The sequence below is a fragment of the Carcharodon carcharias genome, chromosome 1 (genome assembly GCF_017639515.1).
Source record: "Carcharodon carcharias isolate sCarCar2 chromosome 1, sCarCar2.pri, whole genome shotgun sequence".
Classification (NCBI taxonomy): Eukaryota; Metazoa; Chordata; class Chondrichthyes; order Lamniformes; family Lamnidae; genus Carcharodon; species Carcharodon carcharias.
The window spans coordinates 137,414,267-137,433,602 of record NC_054467.1 but is presented as its reverse complement, the minus strand read 5'-3'; the positions used below and the strand labels follow the sequence as shown (position 1 = coordinate 137,433,602).

Sequence of the window (19,336 nt, the reverse complement as noted above, 5' to 3'; positions counted from 1 at the left end):
GGACCATAACCCCATCACTGAACATCAAGACATTGTTTCTAGGACTGTCACTGACCTCATCTCCTCTGGAGATCTTCCTCCCACAGCTTCCAACCTGATAGTCGCCCAACCTTGGACAGCCCACTTCTACCTCCTTCCCAAAATCCACAAACAGAACTGTCCTGGCAGACCGATCGTGTCAGCCTGTTCCTGCCCCATGGAACTCATTTCTCGTTATCTTGACTCCCTTCTCTCTCCCCTTGTCCAATCCCTTCCCACTTACATCCGTGATTCCTCTGACACCTTATGTTACATCAACAATTTCCAGTTCCCTGGCCCCAACTGCTTTCTCTTCACCATGGACGTCCAGTCCCTCTACACCTCCATCCCTCATCAGGATGGTCTGAGGGCCCTTAGCTTCTTCCTCGAACAGAGGCCCGAACAATCCCCATCCACCACTACTCTCCTCTGTCTGAACTTGTTCTCACACTGAACAATTTCTCCTTTAACTCCTCTCACTTCCTCCAAATAAAAGGTGTGGCTATGGGTACCCGCATGGGCCCCAGCTATGCCTGTCTCTTTATAAGGTATGTGCAACATTCCTTGTTCCAGTCCTACTCTGGCCCCCTCCCACAACTCTTTCTCCGGTACATCGGTGATTACTTTGGTGCTGCTTCATGCTCTCATCGGGACCTGGAAAAATCGATTAATTTTGCTTCCAATCTCCACCCCTCCATCATTTTCACATGGTCCATCTCTGACACTTCTCTTCCCTTCCTTGATCTCTCTGTCTCAATTTCTGGTGATAGACTGTCCACCAATATCCATTACAAGCCTACCGACTCCCACAGCTACCTTGACTACAGCTCTTCACACCCCGCTTCCTGTAAGGACTCCATCCCATTCTCTCAGTTCCTTCGCCTCCATCGCATCTGTTCTGATGATGCTACCTTCATAAACTGTTCCTCTGACATGTCCTCCTTCTTCCTTAACCGAGGTTTTCCACCCAAGGTCGTTGACAGGGCCCTCAACTGTGTCCGGCCCATCTCCCGCGCATCCGCCCTCACGCCTTCTCCTCCCTCCCAGAATCATGATAGGGTCCCCCTTGTCCTCACTTATCACCCCACCAGCCTCCGCATTCAAAGGATCATCCTCCGCCATGTCCGCCAACTCCAGCATGCCACCACCACACACATCTTCCCTTCACCCCCCCGACGGCATTCCTTCGGGTTGTTCCCTCTGGGACACCCTGGTCCACTCCTCCATCACCCCCTACTCCTAAACCCCCACCCATGGCACCTCCACACGCCCACGCAAAAGATGCAAAACCTGCCCCTTCACTTCCTCTCTCCTCACCGTCCAAGGGCCCAAACACTCCTTTCAAGTGAAGCAGCATTTCACTTGCATTTCCCCCAACTTAGTCTACTGCATTCGTTGCTCCCAATGCGGTCTCCTCTAAATTGGAGAGACCAAACGTAAACTGGGCGATCGCTTTGCAGAACACCTGCGGTCTGTCCGCAAGAATGACCCAAACCTCCCTGTCGCTTGCCATTTTAACACTCCACCCTGCTCTCTTGCCCACATGTCTGACCTTGGCTTGCTGCATTGTTCCAGTGAAGCCCAACGCAAACTGGAGGAACAGCACCTCATCTTCCGACTAGGCACTTTACAGCCTTCTGGATTGAATATTGAATTCAACAACTTTAGATCTTGAACTCCCTCCTCCATCCCCACCCCCTTTCCATTTCTTCCCCCTTCCTTTTGTTTTTTCCAATAATTTATATAGATTTTTCTTTTCCCACCTATTTCCATTATTTTTAAATCTATATCTTTTATGCCCTGTTAGTCTTCCCACCCCACCCCCACTAGAGCTGTATCTTGAGTGTCCTGCCATCCATTCTTAATTAGCACATTCATTTAGATAATATCACCACCTTCAACACCTCTTTGTTCTTCTGTCTGTGACATCTTTTGATGATCTGCTCCTATCACTGCTTGCTTGTCCCTACAACCACACACACCCCAACTTCTCTCTGTCTGTGTGACTAATTTCATTAAACTAAAGACAGTCAGACTGCAAGGTTTAAATTATCAATGAGTTAAGTGTAAATACAGACATTTTGAAGTGAAAATGCACATGCCAAGATTGGATACATGTAAATAGGACATGAATAGGAATTTGCATTAGGAGATCTAATGAGAAGTTGAGATTTTAGCTGTTGAAATTCAAAGAGAAATAAAATGCAATTTTACAACTGGCAAAGATCATGAATGAATAAAGCAAAGTGATAAAGTTTATTTTTCCTGAAAGTAGTGGCCATAAAGGCAACATAAAAAATCTTTATATTCTGGGAAAGGTAACTTCCAAATAAAGTTAAGAACAATGGGTTTAAAAATGAAAAGGAGAAAACACATTTAAGGAAAGCTTGAAAGCTGTATGAGGTGTATGGCCATGTGATCTTAAAGAGTGAGCTGGTGCGAGGACAGATCAGTGAAGTAAGCAGCCTCTAGTCATCCCAGGGAAGTGTTTGTTTATTTCAGAAAACAAGATTTTGTTACAAGCCTTGGATTTTCCATTGTCGAGTGAGAGGGAAAGAGAAACCTGTGAAATATCTCCGCTAGAGCAACAGTGGGTGCCTTGTCGTAATATTACTGGATTTTTTTATAGATTAAGAATCAATAAGAAATGTTGACTGGAAAAGGGTGTTTATTTGTGAACCTAAATGAGTAGAAATCTCTTGGGAAATATTACAAAATTAAATTTAACTGTGTAACTGTAAACCTGTGTGTTTAAGTTTTCTTTTCTTCTATTGATAAATATTTTAATTTAATATTTAAAATCGCCAAAAGTGGTAGTGGAATCTTTACTTCTGACTTCAGCACACTTACCTTCTCATAATAAATACATATTGAAAATTGTTGTGATAGATTGACCAAGTTTCTCTTTGGGATTTGGTCAGCCCAGCAGTTATCACCTGCCATATCATAACAGCCAGGAATTTCAAAAGCAATTCAAGGCATCATATTGTCATGTCATACTTGTGCAATTAACGGCCAAACACCCACAGAACCTTTAATCCATCTAGTTTTCCAGAATAGACCACAAGTTTCCCAAAGAGAGATCTAAACCACAAACCATGGTAGAAGCGGTGGTGACACCAATCTAACAGCGATTTGGCGCCATCAACAGAACACCAAAGGGAAGAAATCGGAAGAAGACTTCTTCAAAGGGAGGATCAGAAGACTTACCTTGGTGAGAGACACACTGAGAATTGGTAGTGATGTCAGCATCAGGTGAGCAGTCCTTCTGCAGACATTTGCAAATCTTGAAGGTCCAATGAGAGGTCAGCATTGGGAGTTATGGAAACAGCAATTCCTGAGGTATCAAGCAGCATCAGGGCTCCATGCTAAAGAACAGAAACACCAGGTTGGTCCATTCCTGTATGTAGTGAGGCCCGTTGCTGAAGATATCCTCCTGAGACAGGGAGTAGGAAGAAAACTCTGGAGATTTTTAAACCATCCTGAAAGCATTCAATGCATACTTCAGCTCAAAATGGAACCTTGTAATTGAGAGAGTGTGATTCAATTAGAGATTTCATAGGCTAGGGAAATCTGTTGGAGTGTTCGTTACAGACCTGTATAGGCTAGTCTGTTTTTGCTATAGAACATAGAAAATAGGAGCAGGAGTAGGCCATTTGGCCCGTTGAGTCTGCTCTGTCATTCAATATGATTATGGCTGATCCTTTATATCAACGCCATACTCCCACTCTCTCTTCATACCCTTGGTGTGGTGCATTGAAAGATGACTGCATTGTTGTCTTATTCTGCAATGAAAAGCTGTCAGATTTTTTGCAGAAAAGACGACTTAACACTTAAGCAAATGGTTCAATACTCTAGACAGGCTGAACTTCGGGAGAAAAATTGGGCCATAATCAATGGAAATACAAAGGCTTTAGATGAGTCTGTTCGTTGGGTAAGCCTAAAGGCAGCTTCCTGCTAAAACAGGGGAAAGAACAGGGAACCCTGCAGCAATCTTTTAAAATGCCCATGCTATGGTGCTAAAAAGCAGCATGGGAGATAAGATTGCCCAGCAGGGGGCACAGGGTGTTTCCAATGCGGAAATACAGGAAATTTCAAGCAGTTCTGTAAATCTAAATATGCAATTAAAGGAAGAAGACAAGAGCATGTCTGTGGAAAGCAGACAATCCAGGAAATTGAGAAGAAGGAAAGAAAAGACAATGAAGTAAAGGATCAAAAACAAAAAATTTTGGCCTGTTGCTTTAGAAGTTAAAGGCTTTAAAACTGAGTTCAAACTTGATCTTGAAGCCAGTGTTATAGTACTGGCTGACCATTTGGAATGGCTTAAAGCAGTAGACATCCAGACATCAAGAATTAAATTGCAAGGCCCAGGTAGTATGTATCTTCAAGTAAAAGGTCAGTTAACCACTAACAAGGAGTGAGAAATTATCGAGACCTACTATACCTTACATAATCAAAGCATACCTTTGCTGAGTAGAACTGCATGTGTACAACTGAATCTTCTGGAAAAGATAAACAATGTTCTGCAGCAGGACAGCCAGGTACATTCAGAGAGGAATTTCCAAGGTTGCGTGACAAACTGGTGGATTTCAATTCAGCAGCAGCTGGTGAGGCTTATTCATTGAACAGAGGGTCATTCTTTATCACAAAAGCACCAGCCACTGGACCACAGGAGGAGATTGTAGATCTCTCAGTTCTTTTCATAGACAGGCTAAAAGGCACGGAACCAGAAGGTACTGAAAAAGACAGTGACCATCTATTAAAGGGGCTTCTAGATTCAGCCCTGGAGACTCATTCCATTGTTGTAGATGGTGTAGCCTTACCTTCATAAGCTGACACCATCATCCCATTGCCTACAGGGGAGCAGTCTTACGCTGAAATAAGTGTGGCAATGTTACCACAGAAAGTGCAAGTAGTACCCTAAGTGTTGTTGTGAAGTTGTATTTTCTTCATATCCTGCCATATCTACAGGATTTTCATCATTTTTCTTCTCATCTTCCAGATTTATTCAAATCTCAGATATGGAATAGCTTTTTTGTCCTCAATGCAGCAGTGAATGATACAACTGTGTGATTCTTCATCGAGGATCAAGATACTTCATTTTCTCAGGCCTTTCTCCAGTGTGCTAAGAGGGAGCAGAAGACTCCAGAGAAAGTGCTGGTTTGTCTTCTTCCTGTTCAAGAGAGTGCAATCATCCACGTCCTGAAGCCTTCTCTCTTGAATCAGTCTTTCATTGAAAAGATTTCATGACCTTTACAGTTCAGTCATCATAGAGATCACAGCCCAGCTACCAGTAGTTGTGGAAAGCTGCTATCCCACTTTGCCAATGTGTTTGTCTTCAGGGAAAAGACGAGTGACTGCATATGTCCACAATGTCCTATCAGACAGCTGAGAACACTGTGGGAGATTCAAGCCCTTTATGACAGTGGTTTGGAGGCTGGGGGGGAAGGGTAGAGTTGGATAGAATCTGTAACAGTACAGGAGGTTTACAGAAGTTCAATAATTTGATGTAAATAGTTAAGAAAATAGATTAAGATTGTTATTTAAAAATTTCAGATTATACTTGGGCAGAGATGTAGAATAATGAGTTAATAGTTATGGTGATGAGATAGTGACATCAGCAGTCATGTGCAAGATACTGAGGAGATAAGATGGAATGGTTTGTACAAGAGAAAGATGTAGTTTCCTAGAAGCCTAGAATGTACTATAGTGTAAATAAAGGAGTTTTTGAAGAAACATACCAGAGTTAGAATTAAGGCACTTGTAAGTACTGGGAAACCTTACCAAACCAGAACAGGTCATAAGTTACCCGAAGAGAAATCCAAATAGTATTCAAAGTGGAAACCAAACTACAAACTCGAGAGAATGGGAATAGAAAAAGTAACAAACAGCGGACTATTTTTCTTTTTTCATGGAGCAAATGGCCCTTCAGCTTCTAGGTCACTAGAATTGTGACAGCTGAGCTATTTTCAAATGAACATAATTATGGTCTGACCAACACGTGATATGTCTAACAGCAACATGGTTGATTCTTCCTTGCTCAGTTAAGGTTCGATGACAAATAATAGTCAAATGACTGACCTCCATACTCCAACCCACTACTGCAACTTTAATACAACGTAGTATTGTGTGGCTCTAAAAATGAACGATATCAATTTGTCAAATGTGGCAAGCATATTGGACAACACTGACCTAGAAGAACAAGGGCAACAGATGCATGGGAACATCACCACCTGCAAATTTCCCTCTAAGTCACACACCATCCTGACTTGGAACTCTATTGCCATTCCTTCACTGTTATTAGGTCAAAATCCTGGAATTCCCTTCCTAACAGCACTGTGGGTGTACCTACAACAGATGGATTGCAGCAGTTCAAGAAGGTGGCTCACCACCATCTTCTCATGGCAATTAGTTGTCAGGCAATAAATCTTGGCCTTGCCAGTGATGCTCATATTTTAAGAACAAATGAAGAAAATAAAAGTGGAAATACCGCCTAACCATTTTGTTGGTAGGTGAGAAGATTTATGCTTGAGGGAAATACATCCCGAAAAAATTGCTACAGACTGGTAAATGGCAGGTTCATCCCAGTTACTCCAAAGTTATTTTTCCCAAATTTCTAATCAAAGGAAAACTTTTAGGCCAGGATTTCCCAGTTGGCGAGCAGGGTGCGGGGCCCGCTCGCCGACATGTAAAATGATGTGGGATGACGACGGGCGGAACTCCTGATGTCACCCTGCCCCATTTAAATTTTCAGGTAGGTGGGGGCTCATCAGAATCAGCTATGCACCCAATTGAGGCCATTGACAGAGTCATTAAACTAATTAATGGACCTTCCCGTCCAACCTTAAGGTTGGCGGGCAGGCCAGGAGCCCCAGCAGGAATTAGAAAAAGCATGAAGCCTCATCCACTGGCAGGATGAGGTTTCATGTAAGTTTTAAAAGATGTAATTAAAGTGTATTTAAACATGATGAACCTGTCCCAACTCATGCGACAGTGTCACATGAGGGGACATGTCAGGGAAATTTTTTTTACTTTTCCGATTTTTTATTGTACAGCCGATCTCCCTGAGGCAGCACTCTCGGCCCAGGAAATCCACCCCCCCCTCCCCCGCCGCCTGCACAGGGGGCACATAGAGCTTCTTGGTGGACATCATTCTGGACGGGCTTTAATTGGCCCACCCACGTAAAATGGCGGCACAACCCCAATTGGGGTTGCCGATTGGTGGCGCACCTCCACACACCCGCTCTTAAACCTCACCCCCAACGGGGGGAAAATTCTGCCCTTAAAACATGGTCATTATTACTATAAATTTGGCAGCCAATTGGTTCACAGCAAAGCCCCACAAAATACAAATGAAATACTAGATAATCCAACTATTTTAACTTTGATGGTATTGGATGAGGGAAGAATGTTAGTCAGAACATCAGGACAGATCTCTTCTCTTCTACAAACAGCATGGGATGGTTTACATCTACCTGTGCAGGTGGATTAACGTTTCATCCAAACAATAGCACTGCCAATCTCTGTGCACTCTTTAGGTGCTACAGTCACATCAGCCTTGGTTTTGTGTTCATGTTCATAGTGCTTACATCCATTGCTCAGTCCAAAGCAAAATGCTGCCAACTGAATCAAACCTATTTTATCATGCTAACTGCAACCGACTAAGTTGCCTGATCACCTAAGATCAGAAAATGAATCTTGGTCCTTCTTGGTTCATAAGAAACTGCTTTTCATTGCTTTAAACAGCAGTCATTGGGCAAACTCAAAAAGGATTTTAATACAGTATTTATATATTGTATTGTAACACTGATGCACAAATTAATGGTACGTTACACATTGCAATTCACAATTGTACTTTTTTAACAAATCAAATTCAACAAATCAAAAACATCACCAAGAAGTTTTGTTACCACCCCCTTCCTTAGTGGGATTGAATGTGTAGAGGAAGGAACTTACCACAGACAGAAAGACTAGAACTTAGTACTTTCCAATAATGTGCTGAAACGACAATGGCAAGAATGGTCCTCATGAAAATAATAACAATTGCTCTGGCTGTTTATATTATCTGTTTGTCTGATTTCTTCCCCCCATCTGAAGGTAAGAACCACAGATACAGTAAGTAGCTTATTTTTTTACAAAGATCTATCAGTACTGAAATCATGGCCCCTCTAGTATAATAATGAGTACACTGCAGAGAGGATGCTTTCAGTTATATAATGAATAGAACTGCTCTTTTAAAATTGACACTTGTATTCAAAGATGTATTGAGCTTTTATTCCTGTCAGGTTTTAATGAATTATACACTGCAGGAAAAGGATATTTTGTCAGCAAAGGCATTTTATGGCTCAGTTTGTGTTTTCCTTTAAAATTGACACAGGTTAGATTTTCAGTAGTCAGTTTCCAGACTAGAAAGTATTTGATGCCACATTTTTCTACAATTTTGATAATCCCTTGGTGAGGTAATTGCAAATCCTAAATCCTTCTGTGTTCTTTTCAGATAGCATATTCTTTTTATACAGTGTACTTTTGCTAAGTTCTAAAAGATTATTTAACTAGACAGTAACTTATTTTTAGCAGCAGATTCATCATTAAATGAAATGGCTTGAAAGTGTGTTGGCAATGCAGTTTGCATACATGGACTACACAGCGCTGTGATGGATGCAATGTAATGTTTTTCAATTAGCTTTCCAGAAACACCTAAATGAACAAAATTTAACATTCATATTAACCATTATGTATATCAAAATATACTATAATTTTGTAAATCAGTAAGTATCAAAGTGTGTTGACAGATTTTCTTGTTGACTTTGATAATGTTGACAGTGAGGTATGTCAGTATTAGGAAATGAGATACTTTCTCATTTTTGAACAGCATCAGCTTTGAGTGCTTTTATGCCAGGCATGCAACACAGGGAATAAAGCTGGGTTTATTTTCTCCCAACATTGTTGTTTAAGCCCAATCCAAAGAAGGCACAAGAGTAAATATTCCATTTCTCACAAAAACCACCTTGTGTACATATGAATCAAACTATCAGTTTAATGTTACTTGTTGCCAAAATATGTTTTATTTGCTATTGACTTGCTTTCACAAGGAAATGGATACATGTTACCCAGATTCCTCCCAGGAAGGGTTCTTGGAGCAAAACAGACCATTATCCATTCTACTGGATGTAGGCAAAGCCAGTTTCCAGAAGTAGGAATACATTCACCTGACATGCTCAATTACCAAGATAAAAGCAAAATACTGCAGCTGCTAGAAATATGAAGTAAAAACAGAAAATGCTGGAAAAACTCAGCAGGTCTGACAGCATCTGTGGAGAGAGAAGCAGAGTTAACGTTTCAATGTTTTAACGTCTGCATAAGCCCCATGTTAACATCTGGTAGGTTGACTGATTAATGGTTTAGTGACACAAGGTCAGATATAGATTATTAAGTTCCTTTATTTTGCAGTCAGCAAATGAATATTTAGAGTAACATTTATGGCAGATCTTCCATTCAACCTAACCTCAGATAGTAAATAGCAAAATCATAAACCATACCATCTGGTTCTATTTAGGGATTAAATTTTGTAAGCAAACAAACTCTTTGAAATAAACAGATAGGAAAAGAAGTTGGGAGAAGGAGTGGAAGAAGGAAAGTGTCTTAAAGTATGAGGACCTCTGCCCTTCATAACCCATTTTAAATGGGAGGAAATAGGAGTCAGGGACAGTGGGTGGATGGTTAAGAGTGGATGAGGAGAGAATACAGGGGTTGACTGAGTAGTTCAAAGAGAAAGAGTTAGGAGTAGTTATAGGAATGAGGCACTGAAAAGAAGGGGAGCAGGTAGTGGCAAAGTGAAGGGCTATGGATGTAATGGGAACATGAGAGTGGAGAAGCATGAGTGATTAAGGAAAAAATGAGAAGGGCACTGAAAATACATTATCACCAATAATCCAACCCCAAATGCAGCTGTTGGTGACTTTTTTCTCTTGCTGATTTTTGCCTTCCCACAAAAAAGACACAAGTCTGAAACTAGTTCAGGCCAATCAAAGCTGCTTCGGTTGGATGGATGGGGTGTAGCCATTCTGCCGACTTGTTGCCTGTTTTGGCGAAAATCAAATTTCCTTCTATAATTGTTTTACACTTGCTCTTGGGATGTGGTAAAGTGTTAAGGTGGAATTTATTGCCCATTCAGGTTGTCTTGGTCATGTTTCTTCTTCTTGAATCACTGCAGCCTTTATAGTGAACACAGTGGTGTTAGAGTAGGGATGGTGTGAGTTTTGCTACTTGTCTTTCTTGGTGGTAGAAGACACAGAGGAGACAATTGCTATCAAAGTAACCTTAGACAGTTGATGCAGTGCTCCTGTAAATGGCACATATCGCCTTCACAATGCAGTGGTGGTGTAGGAGTGATTATTGAAGTGAATAGCAGAGGCACAGGAACAAGCAAACAGCTTTGTCCTGAATAGTGAAGTGGTGTTGTTGCAGCACCCATGCAGATAACTGGCAAGTATTTCATCAAGTCCTGATTTGAGCCATATAGATGGTGCAGAGTAGCACTTACCAAACTATTTTCCAATATGACCCCATTTTAGCACTTGATAATTAACACAGCCCTTGATGTCAACAAAAATAAAATAGCAGTAAAGCAGCATAGTAACATTCAATATGAAATTATTAAATTTGTGTATTAGATCAACATATACATCATCATATAAATATGAAAATCTCTTTTTAAAGTTTGTAAAACTTAGTATTTTATGTACTCACCAATCCATTACTTCTGCTGAGCCACTCTAATTCATGGACCTTGTCCAGGAAGCATAGGTTAAAGGTCTTAAGGTGGCTGATATTGGGGCCGAAGTCCTTCCACAGCTCCAGGGTGATGGGGTTAGGCTCAGACAGGCTGCAGATCAGCAGTGGAGGTATTGCCACCTAGGTTAAGGTCGGGCTTCCAGACTTGGTGAAACAGCCACCAGGTCAGAGCCCATGGCTTTGAGGGAGAGATTGAGAAATGCGCAGAGCAAGGGCAGGGCCAGAAGCCAACTGAGCCTTAGTGTTGGTGCAGAACGCAGTCTCTGAGGAGGGGGAGCTGGGTCTGGGCTTCACATCTGCGCTGTTCAATCATTTCAGAGGAAGTAGTGTTATGCCTAGCTTCAGGATTTATCTTTTTATCTTTTATCTTTTTAAAAATGTGCTCTAATTTTTAATTCTTGCGCAGTGCATGACAAATTAAAGACCTGTGTGGATAGCAACACACTCATTCATGTTAGAGGAATTTTCCTCATTTGAATGCAGAAATAACCAGAAAAAACTGCAATTCTCAGAAATTTCCCATGCCTCTATTTGCTGCTTCTGCAACCCCAACTGGCGACCACAGTTTGGGAACTGTTAGCGTAGAGCCTGTTGTGGGATCGGAGAGTAAGACAGTTAATTCAAAGCACAAAACTGCTGTCTGCTCTTGTGGCCAGTGTTAAAATGGCTGGTTCAATTAAACCTCCAGTCATTGGTAACACCTAAGATGTTGATGGTGAGAGATTCAATAATGACTAGTGTCATTGATGGATAGAGAGGGATTGCTGGATTTTCTGTTGTTTGGCTGGTCATTATTTGGCACTTATGTGGGGCAAATGTTACCTGCAAGTCTGGCTGTTGCTTTGTTGTTGGAGAAATTGTGAGTAGAGTTGAACACTGTGGGAAAGAAGGCATATGGAATGCTCTCCTTCATTGGCAGAGGTATAGAATATAAAAATAAGGATATAATGTTGGAATTGTATAAAACACTGGTGAGGCCACAACTGGAGCATTGTGTGCAGTTCTGGTCATCACATTACAGGAAGGGCATAATAGCTCTGGAGAGAGTGCAGAGGAGGTTTACAAGAATGTTGCCAGGGTTAGAAAAGCGTAGCTACGAGGAGAGATTGGATAGGTTGGGGTTATTTTCCTTGGAACAAAGAAGGCTGAGAGGTGACTTGATTGAGGTGTACACAGTTATGAGGGGAATAGATAGAGTGGACAGGATAAAATTGTTTCCCTTGGTGGAGAATTCTAGAACCAGGGGATGTCGATTCAAGATAAGTGGCAGAAGGTGTAGGGGGGACACGAGGAAGAACTTTTTTATGCAGAGGGTAGTGGGTGTCTGGAAGTCGCTGCCCAAGTTGGTGGTAGAGGCAGAAACTCTAAACTCTTTTAAAAAGTACCTGGATCTGCACCTTAAGTGCTGTAAGCTGCAGGGCTATGGGCCAGGTGATGGAAGATGAGATTAGAAAGGGTACCTGGGTGTCCTCGGGCTGGCACGGACAAGATGGGCTGAATGGCCTCCTTTTGTGCTGTAAATTTTCTATGGTTCTATTGTTCTAATGTCAGAAAACAGTCCCACCCCTAACCTTATGAAGGTCATTGATGAAGGAGATGGAGTTGGTTGGACAATTCCCTGATGAATTGCTGCATCAATGTTTAGGCTGCAGTAAGTGCCCACTGATAACCATGACCATCTTCCTTTGTGTCAGTTATGACTTCAGCTACCTGAGGGATAACTTCAATTTGCAGTGATCTCAGTTTTGCTAGGGACCAAGCTTGATGTACACTATGTTGAAGATTGCTTTAATGTCAGGTAAGCTACTTTCATCATTTCTTCAAGGACAAAGGTGGAAATAAAATGTTACTCAATATTCCCAATGTATTTTTATTGCTAAATGCAAAGTAGGACTATTGATGCTATCAAATTTGACATTTTTGGTACATGTGGGAGAAAATTTCATTTGGGTAGTGCCATTTTGCTCATGGGCATACGCATTACTGGTTATCCGCATGACCTGCGTGAGTTTCCTCATTGTTATCACTGTCAAACACTGGGCAGGGAGTGAACCACAACATTTAGGAAGGACAGGCAAAAAGAGGTGGTGTGGCATTGTTAGTTAAGGATGAAATCAGTGCAATAGAGACAGGATATTGGCTCAGAAAATCGAGATGTAGAATCAGTCTGGGTGGAGCTAAGAAGCACAAGGGGTGGAAAACATTAGTAGGAGTTGTCTATAGGCATGTAACAAGGAGTCTACAATAATCATGAGTAATCATGATACCATTATTCAAGAAGGCTAATAGGGATAAACCAGGTAATTGCAGGCCAGTGAGTCTAATATCAGTGCTAGGGAAACTATTAGAAAAAATTCTGAGGGACAGGATTAATCTCCACTTAGAGAGGCAGGGATTAATCAGGGATCATCAGCATGGCTCTGTCAGGGGGAGTTCATGTCTAACAAATTTGCTTGAATTTTTCAAGGAAGTGACTAGTTGTGTAAATGAGGGTAGTGTAGCTGATGTAGTCTATATGGAATTCAGTAAGGCTTTTGACAAGGTTCCGTATGGGAGAATGGTCAAGAAGATAAGAGCCCATGGGATCCAGGGCAATTTGGCAAATTGGTTCCAAAAATGGCTTAGTGGCAGGAGGCAGAAGGTAATGGTTGAAGGTTGTTTCTGCGATTGGAAGTCTATGACGAGTCTGCAGGGATAAGTGTTGGGACTTTTGCTGTTTGTAGCATAGATTAATGATTTAGATATGAATATAGAAGGTATGATCAATAAGTTTGTAGATGACATGAAAATTAGTGGTGTCGTAAATATTGAGGAGGAAAGCTATGGGCCAAGTGCTGGAAAATGGGATTACAATAGATACGTGCCTGATTGCTGGCACAGACACGATGGGCCGAAGGGCCTGCTTCTGTGCTGTATAACTCTATGACTCCACTACTGTTTGCTTCCAGGGCATTGATGTAGTCTACCTAGCACTGTCAGAAGCAAGGCTGCATGAACAAATTTCTATCCCATGATCACAAATGGCCCATCCATCAGGGCCAATAGGCTCTAGGTCTCATTTCAGCCTGAACATGAACAAAGAGGTGAATTCAAGAAACAAAAATAAAAGTAAAAATAGCTGGAAAAACTCGGCAGGTCTGGCAGCATCTGCGGAGAGGAATACAGTTAATGTTTCGGGTCCGTATGACTCTTCATCAGAGTGAATTCAAAAAGTGAGTTAGGAGTTGTTGCCCTTGACATCGGGGTAGCATTTGACTTAATGTGGCATCAAGGAACCCAAGCAAAATTGGAGTCAATGGGAATCAAAAGGAAATCGCTCTAATGCCTGGAGTCATACTTAGCATAAAGGAAATGATTGTGGTTGTTGGAGGTCAACCATCTTAGCCCTTTGATATCACTGAGGGAGTTCATCATGGTAGTGTCCTTGGCCCATCTATCTTTAGCAGCTTTGCCAATGGCCTTACCTCCAAGATAAGGTCAGAAGTAGGGATATTCACTGAATTGGAGATTCTGTGAACCTTTAAAAATGGCAGTCAGATCCAGAAGTCCTGCCCCCATTTCCGGCAGATCAAGTGCATTTGCCTGCCATTACTTCTGGTAGGGGAAAGGGTGTGAAGTGCACAGGCAAGAATTACAAATTGGCTAGGCCATTTGAACTCAGTGCGCAAGAAAGCAGAAGTGATTTTCACTTTAGGAATGGCCTTAATGTGCAGTGTGTGTTTCACAACAGTATGGTGAAGATGTCAATGCTCCTGGAGGGCAGATAAGGTATGTAGAATGGTAAAGCTACTAAGTTATTTAAATCCCTTGCCCTTTAAAAATGGGAACAAACTGCCTGCCTGTGTCTGTCAGAGTCATAAAAATCTGTTCTAGCAGATTAAATAGTTGTTTGTTGACTTAACCCTAAGTGCTATCATTACAGCATTATTACTGCTTGACTGATTTCCACAACCTATTGCTATCACAGTGGCGGGGCTGTAAGTCCACAGTTTGATTGAGAGCTCAAAGAGGTTATGAAAGGAGTAACTGTCCTTGATGTGAGGTTATGAATACAAATGTTTGTTTTAATAAGGGATTAAGCACTTGAGGAAATTTAAATGTATTGAACGGTCCTTCATGAATGTTACTTTTTTTATATAGTGAGCCCTATAATAAATATTTTAAACTTTATTTTATTTTGTCTCAACATGGGCCAGAATTTTACATTGCAGGATTTGGTGCGCAGCCAATCCAACCTCACATGAAGTTGCGTGAGAAAACATTGGGCATGCGTCCCGATGCCATTGCATCATTGTGTCATATTACAGTCAGCGGGCATGCATGGGAGTTGGAAGTGCACCCACCAATAATTAAACGGGCAATTAAGCCCATTAAAAGGGCAATTGATTGAAATTTTACTGGCCTGTGCGATTTTGTGGTCAGTGCATGGGCCAGGCGGCCATCCTATTTTTGAACCACAATCCAGGGCAGGAGAAAAGTCAACTAGAGCTGTGACTCTGTGAGTAGGTAGGAGTTTAGGTGAGAGTTGGGTTGTAGGTGCTTTTCTGACAGTTCATTTGCAATTTCTGTGTTTTCTGGAGGACACTTTGGCTTACAAGCTTTCTTAGAGGCTTTCTGCTGAGTGGACCCTTCAGGGCACTATCCTGTGCCATCTGTACTCCAGAAAATGGGGATTGTCTACTTTGCTGGAAGGACCTCCTCCTCTGAGGAGAAGAGGGCCAGAAGAGAGAGGAGGGCTGGTGTATGAAAAGAGCGATGTATGAAAAGAGAAGTGCAGTTACATGGGGTGCATGGCCAGCAGGAAGTGCAAGGAGGAAGGGTCCACAGAAGATGCCATTATCCTGCAGCGAGAGTCAACAAGCAGTGCTGCAGCTACCTGGACACGTCAGAGTTCCGGTGCTAAAGGGGGCTCCACTTCTCTCGGGAGACTGTGACCTGCATTTGCCACAGAGGTCACTTCAAATTCTGTTGGTGGCCATCCGATGCCAGTGGCTCTTAAGATGACAATGGCCCTGAACTTTCTCGCCTCTAGCTCCTTCCAAGGGTCAGTGGGAGATCTATGTGGTGTTTCCCAACCTGCTGCCCACAGCTGTGTCAAGCTGGTCACTGATGCTCTGTTCAGGCAGGTGATGAGCTTCATTCCTTTGTGGACTGATGAAGTCAGCCAGGCTGAGTGAGCCAGAGGCTTTGCTGCAATTGTTGGTTTCCCCCACATCTGGGGTGCCATAGATTGCACTCGTGGCCATAAAGGTGCCAGTGGGTAAGCTGAGTACCTTCGGCAACAGAAAGGGCTTCTCCTCCATTAACATCCAGATTGCTTACAACCACAGGACATAGATTTTGTAGGTCTGTGCCAGGAACCTGGGCAGCTGGCATGATGCATACACCCTGCACCACTTCCAGGTGTCAAGGCTTTTCATCATTCCAGCTCGGTTGGATAGTTGACTGGGTGACAAAGACTATCCCCTGAAAAGTTGGCTCATGGTGCTGTTCCGACACCCAAGGACAGAAGCAAAGGAGAGGTGCAACAGAAGGCATGGCTTCACAAGGGTGGTAATTGAGAGGACCATTGGCCTGCTCAAGATGAGGTTCCGCTGCCTGGACCTGGGAGAGCACTGCAATATCCTCCAGAATGGATCTCGCTTATTGTTGTTGTGTGCTGCGTACTGCACAATCTGGCTCTGTGAAGGGACGATCTTTTGGAGAATGAAGACAGCGAGGCAGCTTCCCAGGCCATGGAGGATGACTCAGCCGATGAGACTGATGAAAAGTCAGAGGAGGCCCAGGATGAGGATATGGCTGCAGAAGTGAGGAACCTTGTGGTAGGCAGGGAGACCAGAAAGGCCTTGATTCTCCATTCATTCAGCTAGGCATCCAAGGCATGGCTTGAAAGTGAGAGCACCGTAAAGCCTCCTTACTGAAAGCTCCTGATGAGGCACCCTGTCACCCTTATCTCAAGTAACAACCTTTAAAATCAAGTTTTCAGCCCTTCCCGTTTGTCACAAGCCACTCCCATGCTCAAAACCCATGAGAAACATAAAGCACATTCCATGAAGCATCATAACACCTTTAAAGGGTGGTCATGTTTACACAATTTGAACACAGAATACATTTCAACTGAAGTAATATCACCCATGACAAGCCCTCTTGTGTTTATAGTGCTGTAGACTTCCACCTGCAAGTGCTGTGTCCTGCCAGCTCCCTACCACTGGCAGCAGCATTAGCTGGCTGTGATGTCCTGTTGGCCCTGATGACACTGGTGGACATCCTCTGGCTGGCGGTGTCTGTTTAGGCACTGCCTGGGAGGGAACATCCAGCATCATGGCTGGGCACTCCTCAGTTGTCATTGCCTCATTAGTTGCCATGGGCACTGGCAGAGGGGCAGAGGAGCTGCTGCCTTCATCTGGAGTGCCATGAGAGGAGCTCGCAGATGTGACATGCGGCTGGTCCTCCACCATGAGGTTGGTTTGAACCTCCCTGCTCACCATCGATCGATGGGCAGACTAGATGCCTCATCCATCTCTCATACTGGCAGTGACCTGCTGAGTTCACTGCCAATTTGGGGGCTTGCAGGTCCGAACGCAGCCCCAGAAACCCGTGTTCTGTTCCTGGAGCCGTCTCTCCATGAGAGTCGCCACTCTCTCAATGGAGGAGGCAGGGCGTTTGGAAGGCCAGGTCAAATCAGTCCTCACACTCCACATGGACTCCTCCACGACGGAGACCATGGCACGCAGACCCTCAGGAATCTCCGTCAGATCCTTCCATGCATCCTGCTGGACATCCAGCATCTACCACCAGATGGACGACTCCAGAGGTTCATCATGTGCCTCAGACTCAGCATGGTCCTGGTCTCCAGCAGTCCTTTGAATGCTGTCTCCTTCGCTGGTGTCAAGGGAGGGTCCTCAAGGTCTATCATGAATGGTGAGGATGGCACTTCTGAGGGAAGAACAGAATATGTCAGTTGATTACATTGTAACAAGGTAACTGTGCATGAACTATGGTTGCTTGTCAGGATGGACACTGCCTCACTGAGGCACTGTGATTGGATGATTAATATGGACTGCTGATTAGAACATCTCATTGGAGATGCCGCAATCCTACAGCTCTTATACACTCCCCCAGTCTCTCACCTGTCTGAGACCCCTGCCTCTCCGCAACCTGTGGACCTTGCTCTATGCTTGCATTCCATGTCCAGGGTGTCCATCTCGAGCTGGGAAAGTATCAGTACGTTGGAGACGCCACCACCCATTTGTGTGCACTCCAATACATTATGGCTTCTCGTCTGTATGGGCAAAAGTGCATCCTATACCTGCCACACCACCCCAGCCTCACACCCCTATCCCAAGGAGATGCAGATTGAAGTGCCCGTCAGATTAGCACACCTCACCCTTCTATAAACACAAAGAAAGCGGGCACATCTCCCAGCATTGGCACGCACAGGGACATGTGCCATTTGACACTCTGTATCTCACATCCCTGAGCATCATGAAGAATGGTCTCCAAGACATCTATACACAGTTCCATACCATGTTGGTGCTTGCCCTTGCGGAGGGCGGAAGATCATTGAACCGCTTCCGGCCCTGGATCTATGTGTAGTACACAACATCATGCCCGTTCAACTGGACACCCACCTCCGTCCAGGCCTTCTTTGTCACATGGGGTGGCCTCCTCTTGCCATCCACGGAATGAGGATGTCACGCTGGGCACTCACTGTCTCTATTAGAGCACACTGGCATTCATCAAAGAACAGGGAAGCAGAATGTCCACAGGCATTGCCCTCTCGCCTGGCGTGCCCTTTGGGTGCTGTGGCCATTGGTCTCGCCAAGCAAATGATATTGCACTCTCTTGTTGACAGCCCACCGAGGCTCCTTCCCAACTCCTTGCAGCCTTCAAGGCTGTGTTCTTTTAAATGCCTCCTCTGGATCACCATTGGACCCGGCGCCCGCCATGCTCCCACCCCCACCGGCAGTGCTGAACCAATGTCCGGGCACATTTTAGACTGGTTGGCCCTTAGTTGGCCAGCCAGTGTGAAATTACACCCGGTTGCGATCGCGGGTGGGAGTGGATAAAGTATCCACTTCCAGGCCCGCTGAACATGTGTGCACGATGTGCGTAAAATTCAGGCCAAGGTTCCTGGAATCTGCCTATGGTGTATACTGAGTGAATTGGCATGAAGGGCATGAAGGGCCATTGGGGGTGGGTGTGGGATTGGGTTGGCATGAATTAGAATGGAAGCTATGGGGAGTGGGTGAAAGGGGTGAGGAGGGCTGTGAGGGCTGAGGGCTAGAGGGCCCAATATTTAACAAAACAACTGGGATGAAGTCCCAGAGAACCAAGGTGGGCCTTTTAACCATCCCACCTTGGCACTTGGCCGCCCTGTGTCCACCTTCGATTTGCATCAGGGGACGGTAAGCTTGACTTCAGCCAGCTCCTGCCGCACCTGCTCCACACCCGCCCCATAGTGAACATTCAGGGCACCTTTTCCCGAGGCAAGTGCACGAAGCTGGGAAAGTTCCTGACTTGA

General features: G+C 43.9%; 1 protein-coding gene across 2 annotated transcripts in view; it reads left to right on the top strand.

Annotated features, from left to right (window-relative positions):
• Positions 1-7,921: 7,921 nt before the first annotated feature.
• LOC121283302 overlaps positions 7,922-19,336 on the top strand; it is a 121,697-nt gene continuing 110,282 nt past the window's right edge. Inside the window, exon 1 of one of the 2 annotated variants that reach the window (XM_041197770.1) lies at positions 7,922-8,115. In XM_041197770.1, coding sequence (XP_041053704.1) covers positions 8,028-8,115 — 88 coding nt within the window. In that variant the 5' untranslated portion in view covers positions 7,922-8,027. Of the gene's footprint in view, positions 8,134-19,336 lie in introns of both variants that reach the window. The other variant, XM_041197761.1, reaches the window with a different exon arrangement.